Here is a 17,677-nt window from a genome sequence, read left to right as displayed (position 1 = left end):
CTCCCCTCCCAAGATTCTCCAGGAAGAGCTTGCTGTTTCTCTTACTGGTACTTCAGTGACAGGGAACCAGGTTGTTCTCTCCCCCCCAAAAAAACAAAAATCCTGACATCCTGATAACTACTCATCTTCTCTGGCCAGGCTATGGGTTAGCACATGGAATTTCCAGGCCCCTGTGCCCCTTCTGTTTCCTGAGACAGGGACAGAAAAGCCTAACCAAATAAACACACTGAGGCAGGCACATGGTCTCCCTGAGTACAGTTTTAATATCCCAGACACAGCCAGAGCCAGCCCATCTTGGAGGATTTCTATGCGACAGGCCTTAAAAACCAACTCTTAACATTGGGACACCAGGATTCCCAAGTGACTGCAGTAGTTCCTCCTCTCAATTCCCCTGCCTGTTGGCTTGAATGCCATTTCCCATACTAGAAATTTACACACTGCAAGGGAAGGGGATCCCCTCTAATTGTCAATTTCTTCAAAAGAAACTCCAATGCTTATCAAATCATCCAGGAAGTGTATCTGAATGTCCCATCTAAGTGTCCCCTGCTGAACAGGAGCCTACACCATCGTGTACTGGCTGTTCCTTACCACAGTGGGAGTTATAAACATGTGTCAGCTGCTTTGATTATAGTGACTTATGAGCAGATCATCACATTATCACCTACAAATTATACAGGTAAGTGGCCAAGGCTTGGATAGCTTCTCAGGGGGAGCAACCTCTCTGTCCTATGACTGGCCATCGCAAGCCTCTAGCATACAGCATTCTCCTGCTAATTCCTGGTTTTCAGCAAAGAGACCCCCCCCCCCCAGACTGGGCCTGAAGGCTGTGGTTTAACATTTCGGTTCACAAACCACTAGTGGAGTCCACAGGCTGAGCAGGCCTGGTACTGGCTGGATGGAAGCTCAGCACCCCATCTCAGAGAGCTCTTGGCTGGTCTAGAGAAAAAGGGAAGGAGGCAGATGGTGTATAAATACTTAATTCCAGCTGGAGCTCAACTGGCAAGAGGAAGGGTTTAGGTAGTATCCCAAGTCAACTGACCAGAAGAGAGTTGGTGCAAATTCTTTCTCCCTAGAGAAATTTTGAGTAAGATATGCTGCCCCTGGGGCATGGACCAGCTCCGGTCTCTATTGTACTAACACACCTCTATTGATGACAACACTGCAGGCTGTTTACCACTGAAATCATGGTTCTGACATGGAGGATTATGATAACACTGCTGCAGGTCCCAGGGCCAGAGAAAGTTGGGGGAAGATGGGGAGAAAAGGGAGAAAGGCAGGGAACAAATTCAGAGGGGACGGGATCAAGAAAGGGAGAGAAAGGGCAAAAAGAACAGGGAGAGGCTTAGAAGGAAGGAAAGGGATAAGAGTGGAAGGTAGAAAAAAGGGGCAGGAGGGGCATTCAGGAGGAGAGGAGGTAGGTGGCAGTAAGAGAGAGCAGAAAAGAGGTGCGATGAAAACTGGAGAACACTCAGCACACTGCCTGGCACATAGTAAGTGCTCAATAAATGTCACTAGGAAGGTGCCATTATGATACTATACACTATTCAACAGATGAGGAGATTGAAGTTCAGGAAAGTTAAATCATTTACTCAAGGTCATACAGCTAGGGTTCAAGTTCATTACCTCACAACATGCATTCTCCACAAAGAAGGGAGGAAAAAAGAATGCAGCTCTGATGACAGGGTTTGGTGTTAGAGAGATCAGCAAATGGGTTAGCTCAGAGTCCTTGTCTCTCTCTTTGGGCCTCAGTTTCCCCATCAGTACGCTGATGAGGCTAGCAGCAATTAGTGACTTTCAACTGGAGAAGTACTGCCTTCCTAGTGGGTGCTAAAAATGCATTGGGGCAGTTAGGGTTATCCCGGTGACTGGAATCCTATTTGGTATTTAGTGGGCAGGCACCAAGGATGTTAAACATATTCCAATGAAAAATTAGTCCTCCGAGAATGTCAACAATATCCAAAGTTAAAGAAACTTTGCTTTAGATGTTTCTAGAGACCCTAAGAGCTCTACCATGGTGGGTTCCTATGAGAAGAAGGGAGTACCTATTGTTTCAGGAGCCCTGTGGCTGGATGGGTCTAGAACCCTGACTCTGTGGGGAGTTCCTGTGGTACCATTTAATGAGACACCTGAGAATGGGCCAGAAAGCTGAGGTGGAGCACCACATACTTATGCAGAGGCAGAGAAGGAAATGAGCATTTAGAAAATAACCAACGATCACTTTGCAAAGGTTCAAAGATCTTAGGGCTCTGGATGGGGAGAGTGCTGCAGGGGCCCAGAAAGTTGATTCAGTCACTGGGGGGCAGCAAGAGGGTGGAGGTGAGAGAAGAATAGGAAGGGGGCTTTTTAAAACTTGCCCCAGAAGATGGCATCACGGGTAACTCTCTGGGGATCAGGAAACCACAAAGTAGGTTGTACCAAAAGCCAAATGGTTATTCTTAGCCTCTGGCTATCGGGGCTGGCTGGGTTGTAAGAGGTGAACTGGGGACACTTATTTTCCCCCACATGGCAGTGCTGTACTGGAAGGAACTACTGGCGTGTAGAATTTATTTTAAGGCTCTTCTCTGTTGGAGGGCTGGAGGGGAGCGAAGGTCAATTCCTGCCCTGACCAAAGGGATTCTTGGTGGTAAGACTAGCTCAAGGTCCTTAGGAAGATTTTTTGGTAAGCTCCATTCACAATGCCATCAAGGGACCTCAGACAGCAGACATAGAGAAGATTCTCACTATTAGGGAAAGAGAGTATCACAAAGGTACCTCTTTTGTCATGCTTGCCCATTGTGGGCCAGGCATTTCACACCCAGTAGTTCCCATTGCAGTCATCATAATAAACCATTTTGAAAAGTTCTATTTTATTAGCAGATGAGGAAACTGAAGGTCAAGGACGTTAAGGGTCTTGTCCATAGACAATGATATAGGAAATAATGGAACAGATTTTAGTCGAGAAAAGTATCATTTCAAAATCTGGGCTCTTGGCCAAATTCATGAAGGATAAATAGAGCTGGTGGTAGGGCAAGTATTAATGAAGCCTCTTTTTAAGAGAAGTGAAGTGGCTGGGCCAAGGTCACATGGCCAGAGAGTGGTGGAGCTGCTTCCCCCTCTACTAACCACCATGACGCAGCATCAGAGCTGGGAATTCCATAGACATTGAATTCCCGTGCCAACATGCACTAGCTGTGTGGCCTTGGTGAGGCAGTTTATTTTGTTAAGCTTAATTTTCCTCATCCATTAAAAAAGATTATCTATAAAAAGGGGAAATCAGATTATCATGAGGGCTCAGTGAGAAAGGATTTAGAAAGTATCTAGTATAGTCCTGGCATAAAGGAGTTGCTCAATAAATGGTGACTGGCCGTAGCCCTTGGTGCAGCAAAGGGACCAAAGGATCTTTAGACCTCACAACTAGAGTCTCTATGCCCATTCCCCATGTTGCTCACAGTGAATGGGAGAGACCTGGATGTGAGTTTCTTAAATAAGCTACAAAGCAGGTCAGAAACATGGCCCAAATACCAGGGTTGGGTCTGGGGTGGGAAAGGGATGGCCTCAGTACCAACCTTCCTTACCTCATACCGGTCAGCCTTTTGGCTGGGCACAGCCACCTCAGATTGGGCAGGCTGGCAAGGGCCTCTACAGCCTCACCTATAGGTGAAAAGGGCTCATCACCACTGCTATTACCGTCCCCACCACCACCAACCAGGTCTGGCCAGGATGCTGTGTTTATGTGCGTGCTAGGCCCATGAACACTTACTCATTGAAAACCAGGTCAGGGGCAAAGTAGAGCATCCTGGAGTTGACATTGGTGAAAGACCGCCAGCCCATGGCAAACACCATAAGCCCCATCCAGGAGTATTGGATGACTGCCATCTGATCGTCCACGTGCAGGTTGCGGAAACCTGGAGATGGGGAAGAGACAATGGTCAGCTAGGGCCGAGATAGGCCGGCGCTCTGCTGTGCTGACAATCTCGGTTCCCAGGCAGCCTCTGAGGGGCCCCAAGAACCATCAGTGTTGGGGAGTAGGGTCAAAACACACTCTATGGTGGGGATAACATTCCTTGCCCTCTCCACTTCACTGAGCCACTCAAATGAGATGATGACGGACGCAGCCAGGGCATTGTCAGTTGGAAGAAAATAATAATCTAACAGTGACTGCTTACAATGAATAAACCTTTTTCTAAGCACATTACTTATATCAACTCATTTAATCATCACAACAATGCAATAAAGTAGGCACCATTATTATTCCCATTATGTGAATCAGGAAAAGTGAGTCACAGAAAGGTTAGGGAACTTGTCCAAGACCATAAGGCTAGTAACTGGGAGATCAAGTTCCAGAGCCAAATGGTTTGACTCCAAAGCTCTTAATCAACATGCCTTTCTGAAGCTGCAGGGTAATAACCATTTCTCCCACATGCACAGCACCTTTCACTTTACAAAGCTCTTTTCTAGCTGTAACCTTATTTGTTCTTCCGAAGAACCCTGGGAACAGGGTATTATTACACGTCAGCATGTGGTGGATACTTTGATAGCCACTGGCTTCTCCACACCACCTCAGGCTCCCTCTTTTCTCTGACACCCTTTCTTCGTTTCTCTGCACTATTTTCTGTTCAGCAAGTACCCTAGCCCTGCTAGTTTCCTACTCTGCTGCCAATCCTGCCCTAATGCCATCGTTAGACACAAAAAGGTGCCGTGTGACCTTCCTCCTTAGACTAGTTTCTTGTCGTTTGTCTTCTCATAATCTGGGATCTAGCTATTCTGAAAAACGTCGTTTATTGAACACAACATCCTTTCTTAGGCCTGTGTATCTCCACACAGGCAGTTGTCTTTGCCTGCAACGTGTTCCTCCCTCTCCAGGCTTTCCAGCCGATAAACACCCACTAAGCATCCCAGTCTTCACAGAAAGGCTACTTCCTCTGTGAAGCCTTTTCCTACTCGTCGCCTAACAGAACTTCGTGTAGCCCCACCTGATCAGAGCACTCATTACACAGTGTTAGCGTTTTGTCTCTGTACACGTCTGTGTCCCCCACCAGACTTGGAGCTTCTAGAAGACGGGACCACCCCTTCTTATTCATCTTTTCCTCCCTAGTACATAGCACAGTGCAAATATTTGAGTAGGCATTTGCAAAATATTAACTAAATGGACTAAGGACCTCCAAGTTTTTTCATTTATAAAATGGCATGATCTCCAAATTCCCTCCTTTAAGCTCAGTGAACAGTCACCCAGATGCTACTGCACACTACTGCATGGGAAGGACAGATAAAGCTACGTTCTCCTGGGGGTCTGTAAACAGGTGGATACTTAAAGCATAGCCTCAGAGCTCATCCCCTACCAGTACCCCGTTTCTCCCCTCCCCAACAGATCCCAACTTATCTGAAAATTTGTCTTGCTATATACCTCATTAGCAATGCCTTCATGAGTTTAGATAATGCTTCTAACTTTCTTGTTGATGACCTCCTTCGGTCTCCACAAGAACCCTAGCTGGTAGGCAATGTGACGCTTATTTTGCCAACAAGGCAACTGAGAGCCAGAAAAGTTGACTGGCTTCCACAAGGTCATCTAGTTTCTTTGTGGCTGAACTGGCGCTAGTGTACAGGTGTTCTGCTTCTCCTCTCCAGTGTTCCTCGCACTGTACTGCTAAAGAACTACTGAGGAAATGAGCTTCTCTTACTTCTAGGCTTGGGCCTAAAGTCTATATTATCCAGACACATTGGTCTGCTTGGTTGGTCCTTATCCACCCATACACCCCACTGCACCCCCCTTTAGGTCCTAAGCCTACCAGGCATCGGGGACTCTGGTCTGGAGTCCCTTATATCACCATCCTTAGCTGCAATATTGGCTCCCAGATCTGAGCCTCCTATCTTCACTGTAGTGAGGTGCTGACAGATTCATCAGAACCTCAGACCCCAGAGTATTTCCTGCCTGAAGCCCCAGGATACCATGCCTGGTACTGGGTCTTCCAGTAGGAGGGAAAAAGCAGGGGCCAGGCATGGAGCATCCAAGGATCTCCTGGGGATGGGGCTTGCGAGCTTGAACACCGAACCTCTGAGGTGGGAGGCAACAGAAAGCAAGGAAAGCCTTGGTTGGTGAGTGTGCAAAGGTGAGGGCACCTACGGGCAGTGAGGACTGAGCTGTACTAGGACCAAGGAAGCTGTCAAAATGAATGTTTTCTTCCCTCCCTGAGATGAGAGAGCTAACAAAGAAAAGAAAAGAAGGGAAACTTAGTTTGTCTGTAACACTAACTACCAGACCTTAGTGAGAGTTGCTGAGCACTCCAGACTATTCACCGTGTACACGTCAGCGACGTAGTAAGCTAATGTTCCTATAGGTCTATCTGACTACAATACCTAACTCTTCTCTAATGTGCAGCCTTTAAAGTAGCCTGCTCAGAGAGCCTGGCTCCCAAGGGATGACTTGAAAAAACAGTAGCTTTGGCCTACAGGTTTCCTTCAGCACGCACTCACTCAACCCCTATTTAGCACTGTGTTAGAATGTTCTGGAGAAATGGAGAAGTCATTCTCAGGTTTGGAAACACACCAAACAGGTTAAAGGAGCAGAGGCAGTTTCTCTGAGACTCTGTTTTCCCAGTAGAATCCAATCAACATCATTTCTTAGCAATATGCAGTGAAAACCAGTACTTTCGTGTCGAGTCCAGGAGCACACATGCAAAGAAAGGCCAGGTAGGAAACATTTGCTGCTCTAGTGCACCAGACAGTCAACGTTTTCAAAGAAGATGATACATCCTTTGGACTCATGTAGGCATTAGCTTCTAGGCAAGATTGTTGGTAGCTTAAACTGATGGTAGTGAAACCAGTGGCTCGGCACTCAAGCATCGTTGCAATGACCCACCATCTACTATGTTTCAGCTACTGTACTATGTTGATAATTTGCAAGGTAGAGACTATTTTATCACCTTTAAATGAGGAAACAGAAGCACATGTAGGCATGTGCTTTGTTCAAGGTCACACAACTAGTGTATAGTTAAGATTCCAAAGCAGATACATCTGATTATAAATATATTGTGCATATAGTATGTCCTCACCTACCCTCAACTTAATAGTTATCATTTATTCACGTACCAGCTACTATACTAGGCAATTTACATATATCACCACCACCACCACAGAAAGCTTACAACAAAATTTATCTGGGCACAGGACAGGAACTCAATTTGTTGAATGAGCAAATAACTTGAACTTGTAGGGGATTATTGCTATTATAAACAATAGTTCTTATGAACATGGTAATTGGCTGTTTTGAAGCTATTCTTTTAAATGACCTAGGGTCAGAGATTATTCTCTTGGATGAGCTAGATGGTGAACTGATATTGACTTGCAGACCTGTTAATGTAAGGAGAGGACGTCCCATTCTGGGGGTTGGGCTGAGGAAAGCCAGTGACTACTTGTCATACAATTTCTGCCCAAATGACTTGCACCACATTATTGCTAAGACCACCAGAATAGAAAGCAGACAGTGTGAGCCCAAGTTCTGGCTCCACTTGTTAAGTAACCAAATGGAACAAGTTAGTGAACTTTTGTGAGCCTTGTCATTGGAAATGGAAATTATAGTCCCTATGATTCATAGGATTGCTGTGAGGATTAAATGGAATCATATATATGACAAGGTTTCTGTATCCCATAAAATGGAACAATTTAGGTGTTTGGCAACTGCTTGGAAAGATTAAACGGAATCTCTGTTACACACATGACATCAAGACATCCAGCTGAATACGTGATAAGAATTCAAACAACTCTCTCTTTTTTCCTTTTCTGTATTTTTTCCTCCCTTTGTGAACCCTCTGTTTTGGCACAGTGCATATGCAGCCAGAGTCCTTGGGCTTTCTTCCCAGTAATCTTACTGGCTAGTCAACCTCAGCTTCCCAAGCCAGGAAGGTGTTAGGAATGGTCTGCTGGCTATGACTGGGTCTCATGCGTTGGAAAGACAAAACAGGGGCATGGTGAGCAACATGAAATGTCACTGAAGGCAGGTATTCCACACTGTGACCCAAATGGCCTCTCACTGTAAAGCCAGGGCTATGGAACTATACCTGAAACGAATTTTTAAAAGAAGGAAAAATAGGGGCAAAACCCCGCTTTATGGGATTTTTATGAGGATCAAATCAGGTAATACATAGGAAACTGCTCTGTTCACTATAAATTTCCACCTGAATGGCAGTTATTATCAGAAGGCAGGTTGATCTTTGAGTCCACAAGAAGACGTTTGGTTGTTGATGTTGCAAAAGACTCTGAATCATAGAGTTTTAGGATTTGAAGAACCCTTAAAGAATTTATGCTTCTCTGGTTTCCAAACCATATTCCCTGGAGTCCTAAGATTCTGCAAGACTGACTTGAGGCTTCTCAGTGAGGGAGAGGAACTGGCTGTAAACCAACCAGCTCCATTTGTATCCGTGTATGATGTTTTCAAGAAATAAAAGATTTGGCTGCTAAAGGAAAGTTTGTGAATCCTTGGACAGAGGATCTTTGAACTCTGATATTTTAATAATCAGTCCTGTTCAAACAGATGACCTAGGGAGGAAGTGAGTTCTCCATCACTGGAGATATCCAAGTAGAAGTTAGACAAATGCTTTGTATTTCTTTTAGTATAACCAAAAATTTCCTCCCACTATGATGCCTAAAGTATTTTAAAGAGCACTAAGAATTCCTTGAAGCAAAAATAAAAAACCATCAACTTATTTCAAACCACTCTTCACACATTACACAGATGGAGAAACTGAGATCCAGAAAGGGACGGGATTACACAATGAATTACCAGCCAAACTAAGACTAGAATCTAAGGGTTCTGATTGCCAACCCTACGTTCTTTCTACCGTATTATAAGGGTTTCCGCAGTCTGGATCCTAAAGTCAATATTCAAGATGGAATATCAGTCAGGCTCAAAACGATCTTTGGTTTCTCTTGTCAACAAATGAGAAACAAAAACTCACAGACACAGACAATAGTTTAGTGGTTACCAGAGGGTAAGGGGGGTGAGGGGTGGGGGGTGGGAGATGAGGGTAAAGGGGGATCAAATATATGGTGATGGAAGGAGAACTGACTCTGGGTGGTGAACACACAATGGGATTTATAGATGATGTAATACAGAATTGTACACCTGAAATCTATGTAACTTCACTAACACTTGTCACCCCAATAAACTTTAAAAAAACAAACAAACAAAAAACGATCTTTGGGGTGAGCCTGTGTATACACATGTAGAAGAGCACCTTAAGGCATATAAAGCACATGTCTATGAGATCTGGGATTATGGGGAAGTTTCCTTACCACGTCTGAGAGTTGAACATGGAAACATGATTGCTGCGTGCCATGTGAGGCAGATGGGACACTCCATAGTGCGGCTCTACTCCTTAACTTCTGAGTTTCCTTATTTTAAAAGGGGGGATTGTGCGCTTCTCTCACCTAGTAGGGTAATGGTGAGGACCGCACAAGTTAATGGGCAGGAGAGGACCGAGCATGGTGCCTGGCCCATAGGAGCATCCGTGAAATCTTATCTCCCTTACCCTATGCCCCCACTTCCTTCTCCTTACCAGGCAAGGCCTTCGCCCATTTGACCACATGTACAAGCTGTCTTTCACCCAGTTCGTTGAGACTAGACAGCAAGGCTGCGAAGGAGTCGGGCTGGTTATTGTCATGTCCAGCACACACCACGCCTGGCTCAATGGCTTCCAGGACATTCAGAAAGATGGGCTGACACTCGTAGCCTTCAATATGTGACACTGTCAGCTTCGGGGTTGTCTCCTCAGTGGGGCTGATGGCACTGGAAGCCTCCCCTTCCTCCTGTAGTTTCAGGTTACCGAGTTTCTTCAGCTTCCGTGCTATTGGGAATAAAGAGAAGCTTGGATTTATTATCCGTGGCCAAAAACATGCAGCACAGCTACCCTGTTAGAAAAGTGGCCTGAGCTAAGAAAATAAGGATGTGCATTCTTCTTGATCACAGACTCTAAACTCCTTAAGGACAAGTGCTCAGCTTAACACTGGTTGGAATGACTCATCATTCCAAATTCCTACTAAACTCAAACTTTCATATCTTGCTTTCTCCACAGTCCCCCAAAGGCAGCCTTCAGTATTCATACCTCGAACCTTCAATTAACTCATTCACTAATGTAGTCATGATTCATTCATTCATTCATTCATTCATTCATTCATTCATTCCACAGAGATTCATTGTTAATCCTGTTCTTCTGGGTGACACAGGTCCTAACCTAGACTGGTAGAAGAGAAATCAAGACCCACAGAAAGTTCTAGAAAATGTCAAACTGGTAAATGTTACAACAGTGGCATTAAGAAAAGAGAAAGACAATAATCTCTCTGCACAGGTGGGATCAGGAAATGCTTTACAGTGGGCCTTTCACCTGGACCTTGAAGAATTGTGAGAATTTCACCAGGCAGAGATGGATGGAAAGGGCGTAAACAAAAGCACTGGGAGTGTTTGGGGGAACCAGTTAGAGACTGGTATGGTGGGAGTGTATATTGCATGTGTGGGTAACATGGCTACCTGTGAAGGTGAAAACAACAGTGGGGCCTGATTTTAGAAGGACGTGGATATCATATTAAGAAGTTTGGTCTTTATCTTATAGGTGACAGGCAAATACAGAATGTTTTAAATCAAGAGAGTGATGTACTTGTGTCCATGCCTAACACGTCTAACTCATTGCTTGGGAAACAAACTAGAAAGGCAGACCTATTGAAGAACTCGACTTATTTTTTGGCTCCCTAGGGGTACCAAAAAGTACAGTGACTTGGATTTTAATTCTCTCTCTCTCTCTCTCTACACACACACACACACACACACACACACACACACACACACACACACCTTTAATAGATGAAAAGGTTGTCGGGCACTTATATGTATGTTATTGGAGATGATCAAGCAGAGAGAAGATTCACAATGGTTAAGAATTCAAGCATCAAGCCTCAGATGGGAATGAGTTTTTTTAATGGCATATGAGTGTCCCTTTCCACCCTCACACCACCAAATTATATCATCCCACCTTGTGCTAAAGAAATTGGAATTTTCTGGTATTGCAGTATTTCACATTGAACACTATAACAACTCAGATATTGTAAGATATGACACCCATAGTGAATATGGACTGTAACACACATATTGATTTTCTTCTTTAGCAAAGGGGACAGGGAGAAACTGAAGGGCTAAAATCTCCAATAGTGTCAAAGAAATAATAGAATGTCCTTGCCTCTAATCTGTCTGTAAAACAGGAAACATGCTAGGAGGCAGCCACTAAAAATGATGATGGAAATAACATTATTTAAAACAACAATAACCCAAAACTCAAACCCTAAAAATACTATATAGTCGCGGGTATGTAAATTATAGCCCAGGGAATATAGTCAGTGGTATTGTAATAGCTACGTACGATGTCAAACCGGTAGTAGACTAGTGTTGTTTTGTACACCTGAAACTATTAATAAAAAAATAAACATGCTTTAGAGACTGATAAAAACTAAGATGTAGCTACAGTGTAAAATCTAATATGAATGGCAGTTCCTCCTTACTAGGGAATTGAATATTTTCACATGACTAAGGAAACTATTTTGGTTCTCCTTTGCCTGAGTTTTCCTCATTCATTTGTGCATTTTGTGTGGTTTGCTGACCACATTCTGTGTTTGACTACTGATACATATCTTAGTTTTCCACACCAACCCATGTTAGATAAATCAGTCTCTCTGTTTGCAAATTGTGTAAAGTTTTAACATTAAAATAAGAAGTCATAATAAAAAAGAACCATCCTCTCCCTCCTTGCTTGCACACACACAATTTAGAGGTCCTTGGGCATACTGATGTTTACTTCTCTAGCATTTATATTGGCAGAAATATAAATAATTGAAAAAGTCATAACTCTGAGGCCTAGTATAGGCAGATGCACCGGACAGACCATAAACCACTTTATCTCTAATCCCTTTAAAATAATAATAAATTTTAAAAGGTTTAAAACAAAGAGAGAAATGGATTGCTCAATGTACATGGATAAATACAACAAAACCTGTTGCTGATCTGCTTCTGGCTCCTGCAGAAAAAGACACTTATCTGAAACTGACTTCCACGTCTAATTAGAGAAATAAGTCCAGTAATGCAAAGTCCAATCACGGTACAACTCAGTAAATCAATGCAAAGCGTGGATCACTTGTTTGGATCCACAACTACGGTCTGGGAGGGAAAATGGTAGGGTTGGTGGTGCAAGAGGAACACAGAGAAGAGCTCAGGGTAAACAAGGGAGTCTGGAAAACCAACCCAGAGTGTAAGATGACCTTGCCCAGCAATCATTTCTGCAAGGACTGGGCACAGTCAGTAATGAGATATGTATACCCACTGACAACTCCCACCTCCCACCTCCCACCCAGAGAACAGGCTGGAAAGGATGGTACAGGATAAGCCCATCTTTTCACAGAGCTAGAGGCCTGGCCTCACAATATCTTCTCATCTGGTGAACCCACTGTTTTGAGAGGTAGACCCCCTTTTCCCCATTACTGGCAATTTCTGGCCTTGAGATCAGCAGTTGCCAGACCACGCAGCTCCCCTTCAAGCCTGGGAGAGGACAGAGACATAAGTAGCCCTGTGTCTGGTTACGAAAAGAAATAAGGATAACTCCTTTTTCAGGGCCTCCTACGTACTTCACTTCATGAACACATTACATCATGTAATTCCACAATGAGCTTATGAGGTTAGGAATATTTCCTATCCCTGTTTTGCAAGTGATTAAACTGAGGTTAACACAGCTAGCAAGAAAGAGAACCCAGTCCTCTGAACCTGGTCTGCTGACTACAAAGCCCATGTTCTTTCTGCTCTATCATGATGCCACCCCAAGGAGTCTGAAGCCCTTAAGCCTACTTCTAGCATTAATAGCAGAGTTGATGAGTGGGGCTGGGGTTATATTTTTCCTATCTTCTAGCCTCACACTTTACTTTAAACTTCAGTAACTAGTATCAAATCCAGAATGGCAGAGGCAGGAGGTTGTGAAAATACTCCAGTCATGTGTCCAAAGTACAAACAGGTTTGGGGTACCACAGTGGCCTAAATATTCATAGCATGACAAAACAGGAAGCGTCCTTAGAAATCATCTCATCCAGCGGGTCACAGATTCAATACACCTTCAGGATCTACACAGGTAATATTGTGGTGTGTGTGTGTGTGTGTGTGTGTGTGTGTGTGTGTGTACGCATGTGCACTTTGAATCTAAACTGTTCACTTGGGCAGCTGTGCAATTTGCTGTGCCCTACTCATTGTATTGAAAAAAAAGAAAATAATGCTAAGTGAAATAACTCACACAGAAGAAGTCAAGAACCATATGTGGGATATAAAACTGAAAGCAACAAGTGAACAAGACAAAGAAACAAAACTCACACACACAGACAGCAGTTTAGTGGTTACCAGAGGGTAAGGAGGGAGCGGGGGGGTAGATGAAGGTAAAGGGGGATCAAATATATGATGATGGAAGGAGAACTGACTCCGGGTGGTGAACACACACAATGCAACATACAGATGATGTAATACAGAATTGTACACTTGAAACCTATATAATTTTACTAACCATTGTCACCCCAATACATTTAATAAATATTAAAAAATCCAAAGAATTTCCCACAGATGAATCTATGGATTTTTCTAAAAGGTGTAGGGGCCCACAGAGCAGTTGGTGCTGGTGCAGCCAGTGAGGTCTGCTCTGTGAACTTGACGCTACCGCCAATGACTCACATCTCAGTGGGGTGGTGACTTGTGGATCTGAGCAAAATCCTTACAAGCAAGATCAATATGTGCAGACACTGTGGGGAGAGTCCATCAACATGAAATAAGTCCAGTTCTCTAAGGAGCAGTAATGAGAACGTGGTCGGTATTTTCTAACCCTCCTGCTCCAGATTGATGTGGCATCTGCCTGAGGAAGAGGAGCTGCATTCCTGCTCGCATCTGGGGCCTGGTAATGTGCTGGCCGTGCGGCCAGAGTGGCTCCAGCTGCACCAGGTGTTCCGGACTCTTGGCCCACAGACAGTGACTGTACTGAGCGTAGATGAAGTCAGATTGCATTCATTCCCTCTGTGCAGTGCAGCCGGCATGTTGCTGGATGACTTGGAATGCTGGCCAGTGGGGCTCGGTTGTTACTCAATTACCAAGGCCTTGTTTTCTGCCATGAAGGCCACCCCCGCACCCTTTCTGCCTCCTGGTCCTGAGCCCCACGTGAGGTACAGGCCTGCAAGCTCCTGAGTTATGGCAGAGACCCGTCGGTTTCTAAAAATTGAGTGAAGTCGGGAAAAAGGAAACACTAAGGCAGACAGTTCTGATGGTGTGTGAGGTGCTTTGTGTCTATTCCCTGTCGTTCAATGTGAGGTCAGAGCAGTGACAAGAGAGGGCCACTGGCAAGGTACTTTCCCATCCCTACCTTACTCTTAGGGGACTGGAGCTGCTGACATGATGCCTGGATCCCACAAGGAACTGTCGTGTGAGCCAGTTGGCATTAGACTCCTGGGAAGACTGTCTCTCCAGCCCCAGTCCTTGCCACATCAAGATAGAGGCATTATTGTCCATGGGCAAAAGAGAGGCAAGGTGAGCTGAAGTTTCCAAAGTCTTAGAAAGTTTCAGTCCCTCTCCCTAAGGTCCGGGACGTTTCTCTTCCTGATATCTCACCGTGGAATTTAGAACATAACAGAATCACTTTCTGTGGTAGGTAGACTTCTAAGATGACCCCCAAGACTCCCAGCCCCCAGTGTATACATACCTTCTTCCAGTTATTAATCTAAGTGCTGTTGTGAAAGAATTGAGCAGATATAATTAGGGCCACAGTTCGGTTGAATGTTAAGGATGGTGACCTTTGATGGGCCTGGCCTAATCACGTGAGCCCTTAAGAGGGACTGGGCTGTTTCTGAAAAGACATTCATGGAGTCAGGGGGATTTGACATAAGAAAGCTTCTGTGTCGTTGGCTTCGTAAGTGAAGGAGTCCACATGGCAGTGACAAAGGGACTAGGAACCTAAATCCTACAAATGTAAGAAACTGAATCCTGCCCTAATCACATGATTTCCTCCGTAAGAGATATTGAGCTGAGGACCCAGTCCCGTTCTGTCTGACTTACATAAATGTGAGCTAATAAATGGGTACTCTTTGAAGATGCTAAATTTGTGGTCATTTGTTATGCAGCAACAGAAAAGTAATTCACTTACAGAAGTGTGGTATAAGATGATTTGGGGTTCAAATCCTAGCTCTGTCCATTACTAGCACGATAGCTTTCAGCCCCATTGCTTAGCTTTTGTGAGATTCAGTTTCCTCATTTGTAAAATGGGGCTGCTACCACCTAGTTTTTAGGATACTTGCAAGAATTAAATAAGAGAGAATGCCCTCAGAATGGTTTCTTTACTCTCCATCCTTTTCTGAAGAGTAGGGAGTGAATGCCTTGTGGGAAGGGAAGCGTAACACATTATGAAATGAAAAACAGTAACAGAGTTTCTTCTGCACATAGCTGTCTATAAAACTGAATTCAGGTCTTAAGTGCAATTTTAAATGCTAGGTAAACATAAAGGTATCTTAGGTACAGGTCTGCAAATTCTTTGTAAAAACAGAGTGGGCTGTAATTATGTGAGTGAGTGTGTGTGTGTGCGCAGGTACTTATATATTGTCATCCTAAAACACAGGAGTCATGAACTCAAATACCTTCATTAGTCAGGCAGAAATGTAAATGAGTAAAACATAAATAGGGTGGGCTGGGAACAGTAAATCTGACTGATGCCCTGCCTAGAGGCAGTCCATGTCAATTTTCTAAACAAAGACTCTGCTGGACATACAGAATTCTGTAAGTGAATTTTGGTCTGGGCCAAGCCATTTTGTGGTTCTGGCTTAAATCATGCCAACCATCTTTCCAGCCACTAGGATTAGAGTCAGGGGACATCACTGTACAACTTCAGGCTTAGGAGGTCAGAGGAACACTGGACGAAGATGCAGGGGAGCCCAGTGAGCGACCTCAGGAACATCTCTGTCCTTCTTTGGCTCTTTGTTTCATGCATATATGAAGGGCGGTAGTTAAAAGCAAAGAAGCTGGAGTCCAACTGTCTCAGCTGTGGGCCTGGCTCTGTTGCTTACTAGCTGTGTGACTTTGGGCAAGACTTAGCTTCTCTGTACCTCAATATCCTCACCTGTAAAATGGGGATGATATTAGTACCAAATAAATAAGGTCATTAACTATAAATCTAGACACTGTGGTGGTATCTGAGAGTGGAGGGAAGATTCTACACCACCAGAAGGATGGAGGCATGGTGAAAAATGCCCTGAACTTAAGGAGGCAAAATGCAACGATGACATCGAAATTCCACAATGTTGTTCACAATAAAGGGTTTATTATTATTATTTAGAATCTTGTGGGACATGTGACCTTGAACATATCCCTTGATTTCTCGTACACCTCATTTTTCTCCTCTGTATAATGGTGACAATCTGACCTGACCACCGCTGAGGTCTATTATTGGAAGGAAATGTCAGTTCAAATGCTCTGTGTCCTATAAAAGCGTATGCCAGTGGGCAGACTATGATATTTTCCAAGAATGGATCTCTTGCTAGAAAACATTCTGGACAACTGCTCAGGGTCGCAACCTATTAGAACGATTACATCCTATCTCAGGCAATTGGTCTCAAGCCAAAAGTGAAGGGCCAACGTGACAGGTTTCAGAATGCTAAGATAATAACAGGATCTCACAGGGTTGTGTAATTTTCCCTAAGACAATGCATGTAAGGTTCTTGGCACAAAGTAAATTCTGTAGGCCAAGAAATGATGCCCTTACTCTTGCTAGCTGCTTAGCCCCACCTTGCTCTACTTCATCCTCTTTTTATCTCAAGCAGGTGAACTTCTTTCTGGAAAAGCCTACTGATGAAACATATCATTTCCACAGAGATTGAGATCAATTAGGGCAGAGAATCAGAGTTCATTAAACTAGTACAGCAGTAGAGCCACAAGGGTTCTACGAGTTTCTTTAAGGGCCCTTGAGAGGAGACAAAGTGGGCCAAAGCATGTGGCTCCACTAAGCCCACCTTCTTCCAAAGCAGAGTAGTGGTGCTTTATTCTGCATCTACGTTTGGGACTCCATGTCAGGTATCGTTTGAAGAAAAGTTCACGTTGCCAAGGAAATGTTTGAAGGCCCCAACTCTCGAATGTCCCTGCTCTCCCATCCCAACCAATCCTTATTTGAAAGATGAGTAGACTGAAGGCCAAAGCTAAGTCTAGTCCAACGTCACATAGCTTGGTAGTAGCCAGGCAGGAACTAGAGCCAGGCATCCTGACTGCTAGGGTGGTATTCTTTCCATTTCATCAGGTCGAGTAGCATGTTAATGGGCAAAAGACTTAGTTGGAGATGAGTGGTGAACAACTAGAAGAGGGACAAGAGACAGGGAAGAGAGAGCCAGTACTTGGCATGCATGGAGTGAGAGATTAGTGGGGGGCATCCAAGTGTAAGTGCACGCTAATAAGTATAGATCAAATTCTCTCAGGCAAGAGGGCTCTTAGGTCCTTCCACCTACACCCCATTCTCCTCCCCATCCAAATTTGGAGTTGGAGGACTAGCCAGGGAAAAGAATATCAAATTTTATCTTTCAAGGTTTATGTTGGACTATTTAGTCTAATGGTTTTTAGTTCATGGAGGAGTAAATGTAATTAATAATAGAATGATATGCAATGCTCCAG

At 44.2% G+C, this 17,677-nt stretch overlaps 1 protein-coding gene across 5 annotated transcripts in view; it reads right to left on the bottom strand.

The window, feature by feature from the left end:
* Positions 1-17,677, bottom strand: part of AR (androgen receptor) — a 196,219-nt gene that overhangs the window by 27,920 nt on the left and 150,622 nt on the right. For all 5 annotated transcript variants that reach the window (XM_074324332.1, XM_019716788.2, XM_074324334.1 and 2 more), the window contains 2 exons: positions 9,531-9,818; positions 3,740-3,884 (listed from right to left, as the gene is read on the bottom strand). In XM_074324332.1, the coding sequence (XP_074180433.1) occupies positions 3,740-3,884; positions 9,531-9,818 (433 nt within the window). The remainder of the gene's footprint in view (positions 1-3,739; positions 3,885-9,530; positions 9,819-17,677) is intronic.

Source organism: Rhinolophus sinicus, chromosome X (genome assembly GCF_036562045.2).
Source record: "Rhinolophus sinicus isolate RSC01 chromosome X, ASM3656204v1, whole genome shotgun sequence".
Classification (NCBI taxonomy): domain Eukaryota; kingdom Metazoa; phylum Chordata; class Mammalia; order Chiroptera; family Rhinolophidae; genus Rhinolophus; species Rhinolophus sinicus.
Note: the sequence above shows the minus strand (reverse complement) of the source record. Positions and strands in the feature narration are given on the sequence as shown.